Here is a 16,797-nt window from a genome sequence, read left to right as displayed (position 1 = left end):
GCGGCCCCGGCCATCCGACTTAGTGCCAGGTTGTGTGCCTTTCTAAGACAAGCCCGATTTTATTAGATCTGTACTAAGCTATGTCTAGATTCCTACCCCGTGCTTCCTGTCTTTAAGGAAAGCTTTGTGGTCATATCGCCACCCTAGCCATCTCAAGCGACAAGCTGTAAATGCTGAGACAACATTGGTCATCCAGCAATTGATAGGGTTGTTCAGAAAGGAAAAAAAAAAAGAAAGAAAGAAAGAAAAATTATTGCACAAGTTTGAGGTGCTTGGATTTGAACAATAAATTCAAGGCTCGTTAACTTGAATCCACACCTGGATAGCGAAACTCAACATGTCGACGGACGTATCAACCATACATATTGTCCCTCCAGCACTTATACGAGCGAATACTAATCTAGATGAGTAAGGGACATTTACTCGCCACTACCCGTGAAGTTACCCCTTTAATTGGGATGGCTCATCATAAAGTAAATAGTACCTGCGCTAATTGTCTACACATATAACTACTCATGAGATTGGCCTAGGCAAGGTAATGGAAGATTCTCAGGTACCCGTGTTGGCTTGCAGTAGTACTGTGTGGGTTCCACACATAGCAGCATAATTTCGTGTTCCCAAGCATAGACAGTATTTAAATTATCAATAGTTACTTTTAGTTAGTTCTTTGATCATAACCGTGGGTAGGCTGGACCTCCGATAGACACCTTTGCCTTTCTACAGAACTCCACTATAACTCTGTGAAAGGGGAGATTGAAGTGCCACGAGAGGTGGCTTATTGTGCCTGTAAGGCGTCGCCTGATTAAAAATCAGAGTTGACGACACCCCTGACATAGGAGTAAACCCATGGATAGCAAAAGTTTTGTTCACATGAGCTCCAATAACTTGTACAGTACATCCCTCCCACCTATCTCTCCGTAAGTATTCGAACAACGGTCTAGGTTGTTATTGCCTCTATCTCCTCACATTTACCACTCCAGTGCAAGGACACTTCTATTAAATTTTGACGGGGGAAAAATCACAGGCTAAAATATTACAAGACTGACTGGAAACACCTCTTTATGGAGTGCTTGTCATTGCTTCATAAACTCCATGTAAAAATACTCTATATCCCTGGTTAACAGCGAGTTTTGCTCTAACTTTAGAAAAAAGGCAACCAACGCCCGAAAAGAGAACAGAAACCAGTGAGATCTATCCCGGAAACACAAAGATAATTATGTCAGTGTAGAGGAACAATCGTGGTGCATGGCAGAAAATTCATATCACACACGAATTCGGGAGAAAAGCCAAGAAAAAAAATAGAGAGGGGAACATGCTCTAATCAGACTCATTCAGACAATTCCAGAGTCACAACTTTCACATAGTCACGTAAGACATGGAGCTTTTCGTCATATCTTAAGTCATCAGAAACCTGGCATTGCGCAGAAACCCCCACGAGAAGAGAAGGGGAAGGGGGGGGGGGGGGTTGTTAATAGCAAGGTGAAGGAGGCGAAGGAGGCGAAGGAGGAAAGGAGGGCGTCTAGTCTAAAAATGTAAACATGCTCGTATGAATAATGTTCAGGGCACGGTCTGCGTCTCTCTCTTCAATGACGCATGATATATTGATTTCGCTTGCACCTTAAAGGAAGAAAAGAAATTAGCTATTGGCCAACTAAATCTAGTAAAAGTTCGACCCCGTTACACTTACCTTGGGAGATCATCTCAATGTTCACATTATTTTCTCCAAGAGTTGTGAACATCCGCCCGGCCACACCAATCATGTTCTTCATTTGTTTACCAACAAGGCTCAAGATGGCCATCTCTGGAATTATATCGACTGTCCCATATTTTTGTAGGTCGCGTAACGCACCCTTCAAGTCCTCGTCAATAATTTGATATTCATCCCTGCCGACCCCATTGAGAAGAGGCGACTCGGAATGGAGTGCCATGGACACATGCACTTCACTGGTAGATATCAGATCGATTGAGAGCCTCCATCGGTCAAGGACAGAAAAGATGCCAGCAAAGAATCCATGCGATAGGGAGCGTTTGTTGGAGTGGACATTGATCACGAGAATCTTGTGCTTGATTGTTACAGCGGTAGGACGCTTCGGCGTCTGCACAAGACTTGGACTGCGTGTACGGAACAATCTGGGGTCATGCCCTGGGGTTGTCTTATCCAGTTCATAAGTGGAATCGGGGAAAATGATAGTGCCATTGCCTTTCGGATTCATGACATTCTTGATGCGAATGGGGATTTTCGCGCGGATGACTTGTTCCATGGTGAAAGGATGGATGACCTCTGAGCCATAAAACGTCAGCTCAGCGGCCTCTGCAGGTGTAATTGCCGGAAGAATACGCGCAGTTGGCACTTTCCGGGGATCCGCTGTGAATATACCGTCGACTTCCTTCCATACCTGTAGTTCTTTGGCACGTATCCCAACGGCGACTAGAGCGGCGCAAAGATCTGTATAGCCCCGCCCTATTTGATCAAGAAGGCCGCCTGGTATAGTCCCAAAGAACCCAGTTACAACTGGAACTCTGTCCTCACAAGCTTGAATTTTTTTACCGAGAGTGCTGGCGAGGTTGTTGTAGAATTCCTGGTCGAGACCCTGGCTTGAGATAGTAAAGTCGATGATCTCAGCCAGATCCACATATTCTGAATCTACTCCTCGGTCCTGGAGGAAAGCTGCCATAAGTCGACAACTAAGCTTCTCTCCTGTACTCATAACTTTATCAACACAGCGGGCACTGATCTCCCCGAGCGTCTGAGCAGCCTCCAAGACCTTCAGAACCTTTTCACATTCATCGTTAATCTCGGCAACCAACTGAAGCTTTAATTCCTTGGAATTAATTTGACTCTCGGCTACTTCGACATGTTCCAATCGGACCGCCTCGACGAAGGAGACGTAGTTTTTAGATTCAGCATTCTCTGCATCCCGCGCCGCGCGTAACAGCCTATCAGTTGTTTCAACATCAGTGCTAATTTCGGACGGAAACAGAGAAATGACGGTTTTTAAACCTGCGAGGCAGGGAAACGTCTAACCGGAGTTGAGAGGTGACTCACCGATTGGTAGTACCTTCAGCTTTGGTAGAGCTACTTCTTGCAGAGCAGACGATTGCCACACTGTGGTCTAAAAGGCTGGGTCTTGATTCAATGATGTTAGTAGCAGCTGTATATATATGTCTTATCTTGTTGCTTACAGAACAACTTGATCAATGATATTAAGGGCAAACTTGCCCACGCTGGTACCTCCAAACTTTTGTACAACCCAGTTGCTGTTTGAAGAGCCTACTAAGTCGCTATTGGCTGTTGACAACGACTCCAATTTGGATGGCAGCCGAGACTCCATGCTGGAAAGTAACTGTCAACTTAGACCTTGCTCTCAAAAGGTGAAGGCGATCCTCACATTACTTGGCTTCAGTAGCGGGATAGCCTTTTTATGTGCACTGGCGGGGTTGCGAAAGCGGAGCCCCCTCTAATGATATGGGGTATCACATAATTTTTCCCCTTCTCCGCCTTCCGCTTATGGAATACGATATCGGAGTCGGTTTTTATCACACAGTAGTAGGTACACAGAGCTCTACCTTCGTATGTAACTCACTACGTACTTTTAAGTGCTGGAGCCATTCTAAGGTGAAATTAGTTAGGTACAGGTGATGAGCAATATATATACAATAAGCATACAGCACATGTACAGGTTTATACATCGCACTTGAATTATCTTATCTCTCATGGGAATTACAGTATACAGCTGTCCTACGTTTGTAGCGTTTTGGTGTTGAGCGCCATACTCTTTCGTGTGAGTCATCTTTCTAATTTACGAAAATTAGGCATCGAAAATGGTAAATACCCATGTAATAATAATATCTGACACGGTTGGCTCGCGGAGTACTCTGTACTAGTAGTAGGTACATACATACCGACCAATTGAAACCTAGGATATCATCCGTAGTACCAGACTTTTAGTAACTGCCAGTGGCTAACCCACCTAGTAGTATACAGAGGTGTGTGTTCCTAAAGTTATCAAACAAGTGGTGTATATATCACGTGACCTATAACCAATTGAGTATCACTTTTGGATATGTTCGTGATGTCTACTACTATTGGTCTATAATCACGTGGTTTTCACTAGCGTAGTTTGATAGCATTAGGAACACACCTCCGTAAAGGACGTCCGATTAGCCCTACGGAAGTTGGGTAGATAGTACCTGGCCTTAGGTCGAACCTCAAACTAGTACTCTGTATAAGTGCCATTGTCACTTGCCTTTATTTCTGTCCTTATTTTCATTTGCTGATTCAACAATCTCTAAGTATAAGAAGGCCCTTTAGATCGATTACTATGGATCCTGCAAGAGCAGAAGTTCCAACATGTCCATTCTGCACCTTTTCTGACCCTGCTAGCAATTCTATTGTGGAACACATTGAGCTATATCATCCTGAAATTGACAAACGGTTTGGTGTCAGCGGTAAAAAGGCCATAAAATTGAACAACTTGAAGGTATCATCTGATTGCAGACAACATTTATCCGCCAGCGAGGAGAACGGGCATCTAGGAAAGTACACCGATTGTCCACGTGGCTGTGGGGAGGTGGTAATGGACACCGAGCTTTCCACCCATCTCGATCTACACTTAACAGAAGAAACTACCTATGAGAGCACATCTTCTCAGCCAGAGTTGACTGCTCGAAAGCTAAGCAGACCTGACGATTACGAGGACCTGGACAATACCCAGGATTTACATGGACCGTTTGTGAAGAGTCAGCTAGAGAAAGAGAGGCCCACTCAGGAAGCAGTGAGAGAAAAGAGACCTCGTAGTTCTTCAAATATAGCGCTTACTGTGAAAAAGCTTGGAGTATCCAACCCCTTCTGCATTATCTTCCCTGTATCTTGCATAGCTTCTAGGTCGTGAGCCTGCTAACAGTAGAAATAGCGCGCCGAATTAGGACCATATGCTCACGAGAAGCAGATGCCTTCGTGGCTTCGAAAGTTATTAGAAAAAGGAGTCAGAACAACAGAGTCGAATACAATCGCTCCAGATGGAACGCTGCGGAGACATCGTTCAATAGAGAACGAGACGACTGATGTTGTTCCGGTGCTTGTTAGGCTTTGTGAGCAGGACAGATCAGTACAGCGTGCTTTTTTCTGTAGCCCCAAAGTTCATCAAATCTCCAAGACGCCAAAAGAGGGGGGTTTTTGCGGTTACAGAAATATTCAAATGCTAATTTCCTATATCAAAGAATGCCGCCTTCCGGGACATGAAAGTTTCTCGGAAGTAGTACCAACGATCCTGCAGATACAGGAGATGATCGAGAAAGCGTGGGATATGGGTTTCAACAGCATCGGACGGATTGAGACCGGCGGAATCCGCGGCACTAGAAAATATATTGGCACACCCGAAGTAAGGCAGGAACACTTGAGTGTAGATATTCTTTACTAATGTTGTTTTTCTAGGCACAGGCGTTATTTTTGAGTTTAGGAATACAGTGAGTTTATACTGAAGAACCTAATGGGAATAGCTCTGATCTGTATAAGATGTGAAGCCAGTAGTATCGGAGGAATTAAAGATATGCAAGCTCATGACGTTTTATTCATGCGCATTGCGAACTACTTCCGACAGGCGTGCTCCTTGGGCACCGATGACAAAGTTTTCTTGACAAACTTACCCCCTATTTACTTCCAACATCAAGGTCGGAAGCGTTCCTCTCTGTCTCTAATGTCTACCTGTTGACTTTGTGCCTGGGGCTTACCGCTGTGTCATCGCAAATAGGGCACTCATTGACCATTATTGGATTCGAGATACGTGACAATGGCAGTGCGAATCTCTTGGTCTTGGACCCAATGTTCAAACCATCGTCCACTGTGAAGCGGCTCAGAGGCACGCGCGCAGTATCTGCTGATCCCGCTCGGATCCTAAAAGGCTACCGACGAGGAGCAGCTTATTTACAGAAATATAAAGTCTTTGAAATCCTCAAGTAAGCCACAACCATTTCCTTTACTGAGCATCATCTGAACCCTTTTAGGCTCTCTACTCCCCAAGACCTTGTCCAAGACTTGACTTGTACAAGGCCATAGACTTTTTTCTGGGACCGTGGCATCAGGTCCATTACTTCAACTATCAATGAGAAAGGACTATTAAAAGAGAGAAATAAAGTAAATGAAATCGATGCCCGCAAGGTCCAATTTTAGATCGAGTAAGTACTACGTAGTATATCCGTCGGACCGGACCCACTTTTCCCGCACGAAATAGGTGCCTGAGGTATTGGTTTATACCCCACATAAAATTTACCCATTGCCATCATGATTTACATGATTATACTCGCGTTTCACAGGAAGACAACTGGAGGTTTTGGTCACCCAGCAATCTGCCTAGAGCCACCATGCGAGCATCCCCGAATGTGATCATCACAGGAACCCCTGGTGTTGGGAAAACTGTCCACTGCGAACAACTAGCGCAAGATACCGGTCTGCGACATCTGTCAATCAATCAGGTCGCAAAAGACCGGGATTGCTTCGAGAGCTATGATGAGGAGTTAGAAACTTGGATTGTGGATGAGGATAAGGTACGCTAAGTATACACATTCTCTCCTCCCTGGAAGTTCCAATCGAATAGAATTTCTCTCATATTGAAGGTTAATTTTTCCCTCTACTTACTTGGACTGGCCAATATAGCTGCTGGACGCTGTTGAAGACGAAATGCTCCAAGGGGGACTCTTGATTGACTGGCATGCATGTGACCTATTCCCAAAGTCTTGGATTGACCTAGTTGTGGTTTTGCGATGCCCGTCTACTTCCCTTCTATATGACCGTCTTTCATCAAGGTATCTACAGGCGAATCCATTTAACCGCTATCTCCCCCCACCTCCCCCCACCTCCCTTCCCTTTCAACATGCCTAATAGGACCTCACTTGTTGCAGGGGATATAAGCAAGCGAAGCTACAAGAAAATTTAGACGCAGAGATTTTTGGTGTCCTATTCGAAGAAGCCCGTGAAGCTTTCGATGAAGAAGTCGTGGTCGAGCTCACCAGTGAAAAGGACGACGATGTAGAGGAAAACTGCAGAAGAATTTCATCTTGGGTATCCTCTTGGATCGACCAAAACCTCAATACGAACTGAGATATTCCAGACATGCACCGCCTATCAACGTCATCCGCCGCGGAGCTGAGAAATCAGGATTTTTCCTGGACAAGCCAACGCTGCAATTTCTCCAAGGCTTTATACCTGTGCGATATTTGGTTCTAGCTGTTGTTAGCGAGGAAGCCAAGGACGGAGGGGCCACGTCTGGGAAAGACCAAGGCAAAGGAGAAAAGGTTAGGAAGGTAGAGGTTGGAACGCGAGATCGGGAATTACCTTCTCCTCTTTGTCCATTTCAGCATATGTTTTCCCTTCATACTCGAAAATTGGATCCCAACCTAAAAAAATATATATATAAGCTGGAGATTCCGGACGTAGCAGGGAGAGATTTTGTGCACCAAAGTTTGATGGACCTCTCGGTCTGACAATTACACCCTAAACGTTGAGGTCAGGTTTTAAAAGTCCTAAACCATTGCATTATCACTCATTACCTTCGTTCTTCCCTGAAATAAAACTGGCTCTGAGCCGGGGCCGTGGCAGAAAGCGAATGTACATATCGCATCTGCCGATTTGTCCTCGAATGAATCGAGGATTTTATTCAATCCCTCATGGCCCAAAACATCAAGGAATGATTTGCTTAAAGGATGTCAGTACAAAACGCAAAATTTTGCCCAGGTAAGGCCTACATGTATGGGCCAGGAAGCCCTTTCAGTGCGTGAAACTCAAGTGCCGTGTCCTCCGTGAGAACTGGGCCTTCGATCTATTCAGGCAATATTAGCACTGTAGGCGAGATGGAAAGAACATAAACAATGTTTACCACTTCCGCTGCACGCCTGCACTTTTCTCTGGCAATTTCTTCAATAGTCCCTTGTATCTCCGGAACGTCAAGCCCCTGGTTATCGACCTCAATTGCATTGCCCAGAATCGCTCTAACCTCGGCCAGTTTGTTCTTGTTGCCGGTGATGAAATTCAATTTCTTTAATGTAGTCATGATGTCTGTACCGCCAAGTTTAAATTGCTGTTTTGGGAGTTCGGGAGAACAGGTAGGAAAAGAGCCAAGACAGGATATTATACTCTCCTTGTTGATCAATACATTCACAAACAGGGCGAGGTTCGCGTTAGAGAGAAGTCTGACATGGTAGGAATCGTTCATAACGGGGATGCTTTGCCTCCCCACTACCCCACTAGCGTGGTGCCACATGATTACTACGGATCGAGAGTCTCTGTCTTCCGTGAGGTAGATGGACCTCATGCTCAAATTGGTATTCACAAGTGAGACTCGAATAGAATGAAAATCTAAACAGAGAATAGAAGACAAGGTACAGGTGTGTTCTATGTCCCTTACCCCTAAAAGTAGAATAAGGACAATGGTGGGAAGAAATATATGGCATGTCCCTCTCGTGTCCAATTATAGATTAGCGCTGTTCAAAGGTAACAGAAATGCATAATCTCATCATGATCCGTAACTCTAGAAAATGACGGCAAGATGACTTCTTCTAAGCGGTACACTCAGTAGAGTAGCATGCTCTTACTCGACCAAAAAGACAGCATTGGCAGTTAGCCTAGCCTTGTATTACAGAGAAGTGAGATATCATGCCATCTCCGCCAGTTCAATCCTCTCTTGCTGAGCCATTGCCTGAGCCGAGACAATCTCAGCAAGACGTTTTAGTCGCGGTGTTTGTAGCCCTTCAAGCAGGTCAGTGATTATCGGACAAGGCTGTCGCATACGAAACTTACATGACGGTGTGTATGTCTCTAGGGCTGTGATAACACGAGGTTCGGCAATCTCGTACGGACCACTATCCTCCATATCCACAGGTGTCAGAAGCAATACGTCGCTCTTCTCCGTGACACGAGAAGCTACAGCTTTCATGATCTCGCCATTAATCGGCTGCTCATAATCCGCCACTAAGTATTGATTCAGGAGTTTCTGAATCTGATTCGGGGAGAGCCTGTACATGAATATATTAGTCGTCCATATGGCTTTGTTAATGAGGCAAAATCAGGCATGGGGCCTTACATCCAACAGATGTCCTGGATAATCTCAATGTCGTTTAGTGTGGCCTTTTTTAGCTGAAGAAGTTTGGTCGCTTGCTGAGAGGAGGTTAGTATAGGGAGCAAATTATAGGTCTGAATATCGTCTCACCATCAAGTGCTCAAGCTGCAACGTCCCTTCCGGCATATCATGGCTTTTACACCATTCCTCAATACGAGTTATATTGTAATTTATTTGGAGTCCTCGCTTCCAGGACAAGAAATTTCTCCTCATGAGAAGGTCGTTGAAAGCAGTGACGCCAACCAGACGAAGAAGTTCGGTGACAGTCTGAGTGACGATCGAATCCTCGAGGTAAAAAGCCTTCATTGCCTTGTAGACATTGTTGAGAAGGCTAAGAAGATTGTCCATACTGTAAGCTGGGTTGTTGTTTGAAGGAAGAAGCTTTCCAAGAAAACGATTGGATTCACTTGTGACAAATCCTGGAAGTGATTGGGACTCGATGATCGCAGGAACGATCATTTTATAAAGTTTCTTTTTCAACACTTTCATCCAGGTATGATAAATGTTAAATTCGAGGCTTTCCAAATCGTGCTTTACAATCTCCAGCAGCCGATCGTACTCATAATTGTCAGTTTTTTGTGCTTCATACCAATCTTCAGCCAGGAACACGAAAGAAAGCATTTCGTGCACATTAGATAGCCAAAAGGCCCCGGGGTTTATAGCATCATCTCCATCATGTTGCATGACCTCTTGTTGAATCGACTGCATCACATTCGCCAAAAACCGTTCGGATTCTTTCACGAAACCGTTGTTCCACATTTCAGAAGTGACAAGGTTTATCAAATAAGCAGGGAATAAAACTTCTTTTTCGGTTGGTGGTGGAGTAGAGCTAGGGAGCGGAATCTTTAGATTGCGTATCAGGCCCATCGTGACCTCCTCGTTGAGTTCATCCTCTTCAGAAAGTAAGTTTTCAAGCTCCACCTCGACGGAGTCCAGTCCAGGTGAAAAGGTGCTCCCTGATAGGTTTTGGCGCATTAAGGAGCTAGGAACTGCCATGGAGACGGGGCGTGGGTTGTAAGCACCGCTAAAACGATCTGTGTCTATCCTCTCTGCACCGGCGCTGCGCCTTTTTGGCTTTGTCTTCTTTGAGGACACTAGGTTAATCAAGCCACTGGCAGGTGGTGGGATGGCGCCGCCGTTTGATTGATCACCGTTCAAGCCACTGCTAGGTAACGTCCTCTTCGCAAGCTCCAACTGCTCTTCGAGGTCAGCAATCTGTTGACGGAGGGAAGCTTTCTCATCATCCGACTCGGTGTTCATTTGTTTAAGCCGCTGTAGCTCCTCATTTGCAGAACGGATGGATTCCCGTGACGCCTTTTCTTCCTCCTGCAGCCGCTTGATTGTTGCTTGCGCTTCACTATGATTCTGCTGCAACCGAGTCATTTCTTCTTCCATGGCAGACAGCCGAGCAGCGTTAATTCCTGCCTGGTTTGCCTCAGCCTGAAGCTCCCTAGAACGATTCTCCAAGGCATTGTGACGACTCCTCCATGACTTCAACTGAGTTTCATAGTTTTCTAACTGTAGATTCAGCGACTTGTTTTCACGTTTTAGTGACTCCAGATACTGAGTCAACTCTACCACCTTATTCTCCAGCTTGTAAGAGATCTGCTTTAGGTCCCTTGCATCTTCGCGGAGCTGTTTGTATTGTCTCCTCGCTTGCTTGCCTCTCCAAAGGTTCTGCACAATGATTACTTTTCGGCGGTACTGCCGCCAAGCTCGTAATTGTCGCCAGGAGCGGAAGGCACGTTGTATAACTTTCGCAGCGTTTCCATGTATCGTATCCATTATATTTTGCCGGCAGAGGAAGCCCTTCGCAACCGATTGAAACAAAATGAAGTTTGCGCGGATGATGTAATACTTTTTCCTTTCCTTGTGTCCCCGCCACACCCGTTGGATAGAAGTTGCAGCTTTGACCTTGCGCACCTCGGCCGCATGCTGCCTTGCTAAGAACCCTCTGATCAAAGCTTGAGTTGTAAGAATGGAAGCACGTGCCTCGAGATAACGGCGTCGGTAGTATTTGCACCGCAGATTCTTTTGTATCATGATTGCACACTCATTCAACCTAGACGTACGAAGATTTTCCAGAAAAGCGAGCATGCCTGCCCGGAAAAATATCTTCGTCAAACCTAGCTGATATTTATCTTGCTTCTGGGTGCTGCCATCCACCAAAGCTTTTTGCAGGATTGCATGGCACATTTCTCGGATTTCAGACGTCCACTGCGATGAATGGCAAAGCATATAGTAGCGTATCGCAAATTCTTCATAAGTCCAGCGAGTAGGATATCCGGCAGTGCTGATGCGGACCGTTTCGAGTACACCACAAGCTCTCAATTGACTGAGGACCATGGGACCTTCAAACTTCCAAGCTTCTTTCGCTTCATTAGGCTTGATACAGCGTATATAGTGCACATCCGTGGAATTTATGGTATTCATGAGTTCAATCAGCGATGATTTAAAAATCCCTCCAAGTGTAGGCTTGCGGTTGACGGCGACGCCAATCTTACGGCCAGGTGCAGCGACTGGCTTAGATGAAATGGATGCAGAGTCTTTTTCGCGGACGGCGGCGGCAGTATCTAATATATCTTTCACGAATTGATTTGAAGAGTGGCGGAGAACCTCCATGTGTTCATCCGGGACAGTATCTCTGTTCTTCTCTATAAAACCATCGGATTCGTAAGTTACGTCCACAGCATAATGACATATTGTGAATGCCGACTTTCCGAACCGGGGCTTTTTGTAGAATTTTTGCTTGTCGGCTGCAAAATTATGATGCAGTTTTGTCACAAACTGTTCATCAGAACCCATCGGCAGCCGAGACTCCTCATCCAAAAGGGATAAAATTCCCAGTTTTGCCTCAATAAGATCAATGCATGGTTGATTGTCTGAGAAATCAATGAAGGTCCAGTCGATTTGTTCTCGAACGTATTCTTCTTGTTCCAGTTTGAACACGTGCTGATTGAACTCTTGCTGAAGCTTCTCATTAGCGTAGTTGATGCAAAACTGCTCAAACGAATTTTTGGCAAAGTGCTCAAACCCATATATATCCAGGACACCGATGAAAGATTTAAATTTGCTCAAAACTTCACTGGACGCTAGGCCGCGATTAATTTTGTCGACAAGCCAATCAAAGAGACTTGAATATATAAATTTTGCTACCGAATCGCGGACAACTGTCGCCTGTTGTTGTGTCAAATTAGATGTAATTTTCTCCCCTCGTGTTATGAGTTGCTTTTTGACTATCCATTTCGCAAACTCGTTGACGTCAATGCCCAGCATGCTGCAGGCACTGACAAGGGAGGGCTCGGAGGGAGATAACGAAGAATCGGTTCGAGTGGCGGTAATTTTAACATTTCCTAGGTGCAGCAGAGCTGCAAGGATGCGAAAGATTTCCGCCTGCGTATCTTCTGACACACCGATAGTACTTAGAGATTTCCTTGTCGCATTGAATTCCGCCTTGTCATCCACGCCATCAATAGTCGGCGTTCCGCCTTGGTTGAGATAGTCGAAGTCCTCAACCGACGCAAGGCCGAGTTCTTGCTTTTCTGCGTCTGTTGCACCAGCTACAAGCTGATAAAAGATATGATAATTGCGTTCTTTGAGAGGTTGAAATACTAAACGGGATCTCTCTAAGAGGTACGTCCTGATCTTTGCACCGATGATATTGGTCCTATCATCGAACATTATCTCAATGTACTTCCCGAACCGTGAAGAGTTATCGTTGCGCGTTGTTTTGGCGTTTCCGAAGGCTTCCATAACAGGATTTGTAGCCAGGATTTGCTCCTCAGTCTCACTGATAGCATCTGCCCTACTCGTGGTGTATTTCCCAGGTTGATCTGAGGATTCGCGAGTTGCGAAATACCGCATAATGTACTTGGCGCTAACTGTCTTTCCAGCACCAGACTCTCCAGACACCACAATTGTTTGGTTTTTAGCATCTCGCAACATGTCACTGCAACGCGTGCTTGTGAGTAACGGCATATAACAAGAGAGCGGAGTCGTATCTTACGCAAATGCCTCTTCAGCGATGGCGAATAGATGAGGCGCCTGTGATGCACGGTGCTTGCCGGCATACACTTGCACCATCTGAGGAACATAAAGTGAATCCACTCGAGCGAAAGGATTAGTGGCGATTAGAACAATGCCACTATAAGTATATATTTCCTTTTGCGCATACCGTAGTTTGATAGCCTGCAAAACTTCAGGGTAGTTAGCCCCTCACCTCTGTGGGAATACTGGGAGTATGAAACAAACCAGCTGGCTCATTCAAGTGGGATAAATTCGTCAGGTCTTCGCTGGCCTCCAGCATGGCGGGATTCATTAACGGAGGTAGCTTAGGATTGTTGTCCACCTGTAACTCTGCTTGCGTGGTTTCCAAAGATTTAGTCTTTTATTGTATAACCTAGTCAGTCGAGTGCAAAATGGAGATAAACGAATGACGGAGATGAGACGAACCTCCCCATTTTCCAATATCAACACAAGTTGCACTTTGTCACCATCAACAAGCTTCTCTTTGACCTCGGATGCTACCCATCCTTCAGTGGGATCAGGTTGCCAGACCCTCGTTCCGACCTCATAATTGTGCGCCATCAAGACTGAGTTGGCCAGGGAGTCTGTAACCTAAGTTGAAACGAGACCGAACCAGAACCTATGCGGAATGTGTATGAAACTGAGTGAGCACTGCTGTAGGCATCTAGCAGCGACCCATTAATTGGATACCCGGTTGATATTTTGATGGGGAAACGTATAAAGCGAAATCAAAAAGCGGGACACCACCGACGGGCCTGAACTTCAAATCATGGAAAGGGAACGGAGGTTAACGTTTTGGAGAGGAGGGGAGTTATTGAACTGTCTAACAGCTGGCCGTTAGCGAGCCGCGACCCCTGAGGCTGGAGAGCCGCGCCACTCGTTGAAAACTATTCTCCACACTTGTCCACGCCAAGAATCACGCATGGCAGGAGAGGAGGTACTAGTAGCATGTATCACCAATCATGACGCCTAAAGCTCTGTGGCCATCCAGATATCTAGGTAGGTTTGGAGACCTATATAGACGAAGCATTTACGACATACTGTCCCCTTCCCCCTCCGCCGGACTTCAGATTCGCCTTCTCATCATTCGCTTACTCCGTAAACCCTCAACAGGATGATGACCTCGCGAGGTGAGTTGATAGCTGACCTAGGGCCCCATGAGTGGAGTTTAGCTACGTGGAGAAAACCAGCCAATTTTGAATAAGCGGTGAATCACATTCATCGGTTTATAGCAAGAAGCTTCGACGTTTTATAAAGATTAACTACTAGGTAAACTAACGATAAACGCTTATGATTAATATTCTCTTTTACCATGTACCATCATTCATATTTTCAAGAGCATGGGCAGATCGTTTTAGGACAACTGTAGATAATTGAACGGAAGCGAACTCCTCGCGCCGCCAGCATTTTATATGGTAAGACGGAAAAAAGTATTAAAGAAAAAGTAGGAAGAGGAAAAGGCCATGGGAGAAGGAGTTTGGAGGGTGACGAAGAAAAACGATTAAGGACCGAGACTGCCTTGACGGTTCCATCCAACGAACTTTACCATCCACTACATGCCCACCAACCTGATGGTGAACATTATACTTTGACCATATATACAGTGGACCGCTATTGAATGGATCAGGAGCCACGCATGATTAGAAGAAACAATCTGAGAGAAACAAAAGAAGAAAAGCAGGCACCAGAAGTCAAGTGGAGATATGATTATAGCACCATTCGAATTTGCGCTTTCAACGATTAGCTGACTGTTCAGCTTTGTTTGCATTCTGCGGCCTCCTTTTTGGGCTTCGAAGTACCGTCCTGCTTCATGTTAGCGCTCATACACCATATGTGGTAGTTTTGGGTGGGGTAGGAATGGGTACCTCTTCATCAGAGTCGTCATCAACGTCCCCATCAGACTTCCTGTCGTCGTCGTCGTCATCATCTTCATCCTCGTCCTCGTCCTCGTCCTCGTCGTCAAATTCATCCGGATCCATATCATCGCCCAGTTCTTCGAACTGAAGAGCCTCCCCAGTAAACCAATCGATTGCGCGGGGAATGAGCTTCTCCTTGATATCCTCTCCAAGCTGGTAGTCAAGCTCAAGCCGCTCTTCAATGTCAGTAGCGACAGTATCATCGTCGTCCGTTGGAGGCTGTGGGGGAGAAAAGAAATTAAAGAAAGACTCCGTGGGCACGGTTATCTTGACAACGCGAGTTTGCTTTGTGTCTTGAGAATCGAGACATTAGATTCAGGACTTTCTCTTTGCATGAACTTGAACTCACTCTTGTTCCTTTGCTTTTTACTTTCGACACGAACAGTGAGGTCCTTGTCGTCTTTCCAATCGATCTTGGTACCCTCGGCATGATCATATATGAAATCACCGCCGTACCCGTTCTCTTCCTTGTAATAGTACGTTTTCGAGATAGTCTTGTTTGTAAAGAATGAATTCTCAGAGAATTCAAAAATCAAGCGAAATCCCGGACGATCAAGGTACTCCATTCGGATATCGGTGAGATGTCTGAGAGCCTCTTCGTCTCGTTCAGTCACCATCTCCGCCAGAGAGATTTGATTTTTCATAGCAGAAAGCCAGAACTCGGGTATTCCAGCTGTTGATGACACCTTGTCCTCGGACTTCTTAGATTCATCTTCGCTCTTAACATCCACATCTTCTTCCTCGTCTTTGCCCGCATCAACTTCACCGTCGGTCGGTTCCGCAGCCCCATTGACGATCGTGGCACGCCTTTGATACAGAGGAGTAAATTTTGCGAAGTACTTCTTTTCGAGCTCCAGCACCTCTTCTTGGAATTGAGCTTCCAGCTTGGCATGTTCCTTCTGGATACCTTTCAGTCCAGCGACACGTCGGCGGACAGGTGCGGGCAGAGACTCGATATATCCGGAAGAGCGACCGACAAGTGATCCCAATTTCCCTTGAATCATGGAGACAAGTCCAGGGTTTCTCGCGAATAAAGAAGCAGCTGTGGCATGATCAAGGGATTCTAGGGTGATGATGTTAGAAGTAAGTGGTTGGCAAGGAGGCTGCTTGGGTGGATACCTTCTTTGATACTAGAGACTCCGGGCTGCTGGGCATGGGAGGAAATAGGGGCATTATTAGCTGGGGTGTTCTGAGGCGTCCTATTCTCGTAAAATATCGTTAGATGCAAGACGTGCACAACAAGAAAAATGCGTCTTTGCTGAGGATACGGGGTTAAGCAACGCAGAGACTTACGGGGCGACCGGAAAATCTGCTTTCTTATTTCTAATAGGCTCAGACATTGTAAGAACGTTGTCCAACAGGCTTATAGATGGGTTGAGGGAGATAGGGGAGGTTGGCTGAGGGGTTGTCGCTGATGAAAGTCAAGAGATGAGGAAGAATTTGATACGCCTAAGTTTTGGGAGTCTGGAATACTGGCTTGGTGGGATCTTTAGCGCCCTTGGGCCGAGGGGCTTGGCGGGACTGAGACCTCTGCTGGTTGAGAACCTTTGGAACCCTCCCAACAATACCTTACTGTAATAAACAATAATATGTTAGATTAGCTCGTCACCTACTATGTACTAATACCAGGTAGGAAGTCCCCGCAGATACCGGTAGACTACGTACGACAAATATATCATGGTATTTATATACCCAGGTAGATTTACTATCAACATATTTTACTTCCTAGGCTTGCTATTTAACTT

At 45.6% G+C, this 16,797-nt stretch overlaps 5 protein-coding genes across 5 annotated transcripts; 1 reads left to right on the top strand and 4 right to left on the bottom strand.

Annotated features, from left to right (window-relative positions):
* Nucleotides 1-889: 889 nt before the first annotated feature.
* BDV38DRAFT_261990 (aspartate kinase) lies at nucleotides 890-3,470 on the bottom strand. The gene is made up of 4 exons (XM_032056055.1): nucleotides 3,184-3,470; nucleotides 3,047-3,127; nucleotides 1,688-2,937; nucleotides 890-1,617 (listed from the first exon to the last, which is right to left on the bottom strand). The coding sequence occupies exons 1-4, from the start codon at nucleotides 3,330-3,332 to the stop codon at nucleotides 1,520-1,522; spliced, it is 1,578 nt and encodes a 525-aa protein (XP_031908255.1). The 5' UTR covers nucleotides 3,333-3,470; the 3' UTR covers nucleotides 890-1,519.
* An 852-nt stretch (nucleotides 3,471-4,322) lies between these two features.
* On the top strand, nucleotides 4,323-7,096 carry BDV38DRAFT_275298 (DUF1671-domain-containing protein; the record flags this gene model as incomplete). Its single annotated transcript, XM_032057994.1, has 7 exons — nucleotides 4,323-4,835; nucleotides 4,914-5,400; nucleotides 5,524-5,670; nucleotides 5,751-5,955; nucleotides 6,354-6,543; nucleotides 6,653-6,801; nucleotides 6,898-7,096. The coding sequence occupies 7 exons, from the start codon at nucleotides 4,323-4,325 to the stop codon at nucleotides 7,094-7,096; spliced, it is 1,890 nt and encodes a 629-aa protein (XP_031908254.1).
* A 53-nt stretch (nucleotides 7,097-7,149) lies between these two features.
* On the bottom strand, nucleotides 7,150-8,045 carry BDV38DRAFT_275297 (non-canonical purine NTP pyrophosphatase; the record flags this gene model as incomplete). Its single annotated transcript, XM_032057993.1, has 6 exons — nucleotides 7,150-7,218; nucleotides 7,331-7,392; nucleotides 7,453-7,489; nucleotides 7,546-7,690; nucleotides 7,741-7,814; nucleotides 7,872-8,045. The coding sequence occupies 6 exons, from the start codon at nucleotides 8,043-8,045 to the stop codon at nucleotides 7,150-7,152; spliced, it is 561 nt and encodes a 186-aa protein (XP_031908253.1).
* Nucleotides 8,046-8,475: 430 nt separating this feature from the next.
* BDV38DRAFT_215887 (type V myosin) lies at nucleotides 8,476-13,835 on the bottom strand. The gene is made up of 6 exons (XM_032052707.1): nucleotides 13,563-13,835; nucleotides 13,362-13,494; nucleotides 13,117-13,306; nucleotides 9,201-13,059; nucleotides 9,075-9,148; nucleotides 8,476-9,006 (listed from the first exon to the last, which is right to left on the bottom strand). The coding sequence occupies exons 1-6, from the start codon at nucleotides 13,695-13,697 to the stop codon at nucleotides 8,646-8,648; spliced, it is 4,752 nt and encodes a 1,583-aa protein (XP_031908252.1). The 5' UTR covers nucleotides 13,698-13,835; the 3' UTR covers nucleotides 8,476-8,645.
* A 360-nt stretch (nucleotides 13,836-14,195) lies between these two features.
* Nucleotides 14,196-16,700, bottom strand: nap1 (histone chaperone NAP1). Its single transcript, XM_032056054.1, has 5 exons — nucleotides 16,346-16,700; nucleotides 16,172-16,251; nucleotides 15,402-16,115; nucleotides 15,002-15,345; nucleotides 14,196-14,939 (listed from the first exon to the last, which is right to left on the bottom strand). The coding sequence occupies exons 1-5, from the start codon at nucleotides 16,390-16,392 to the stop codon at nucleotides 14,889-14,891; spliced, it is 1,236 nt and encodes a 411-aa protein (XP_031908251.1). The 5' UTR covers nucleotides 16,393-16,700; the 3' UTR covers nucleotides 14,196-14,888.
* Between the last annotated feature and the right edge of the window lie 97 nt (nucleotides 16,701-16,797).

The sequence above is a fragment of the Aspergillus pseudotamarii genome (assembly GCF_009193445.1).
Source record: "Aspergillus pseudotamarii strain CBS 117625 unplaced genomic scaffold BDV38scaffold_88, whole genome shotgun sequence".
Classification (NCBI taxonomy): domain Eukaryota; kingdom Fungi; phylum Ascomycota; class Eurotiomycetes; order Eurotiales; family Aspergillaceae; genus Aspergillus; species Aspergillus pseudotamarii.
The sequence above is the reverse complement of the archived record's forward strand: the minus strand, read 5'-3'. Positions and strand labels throughout refer to the sequence as shown.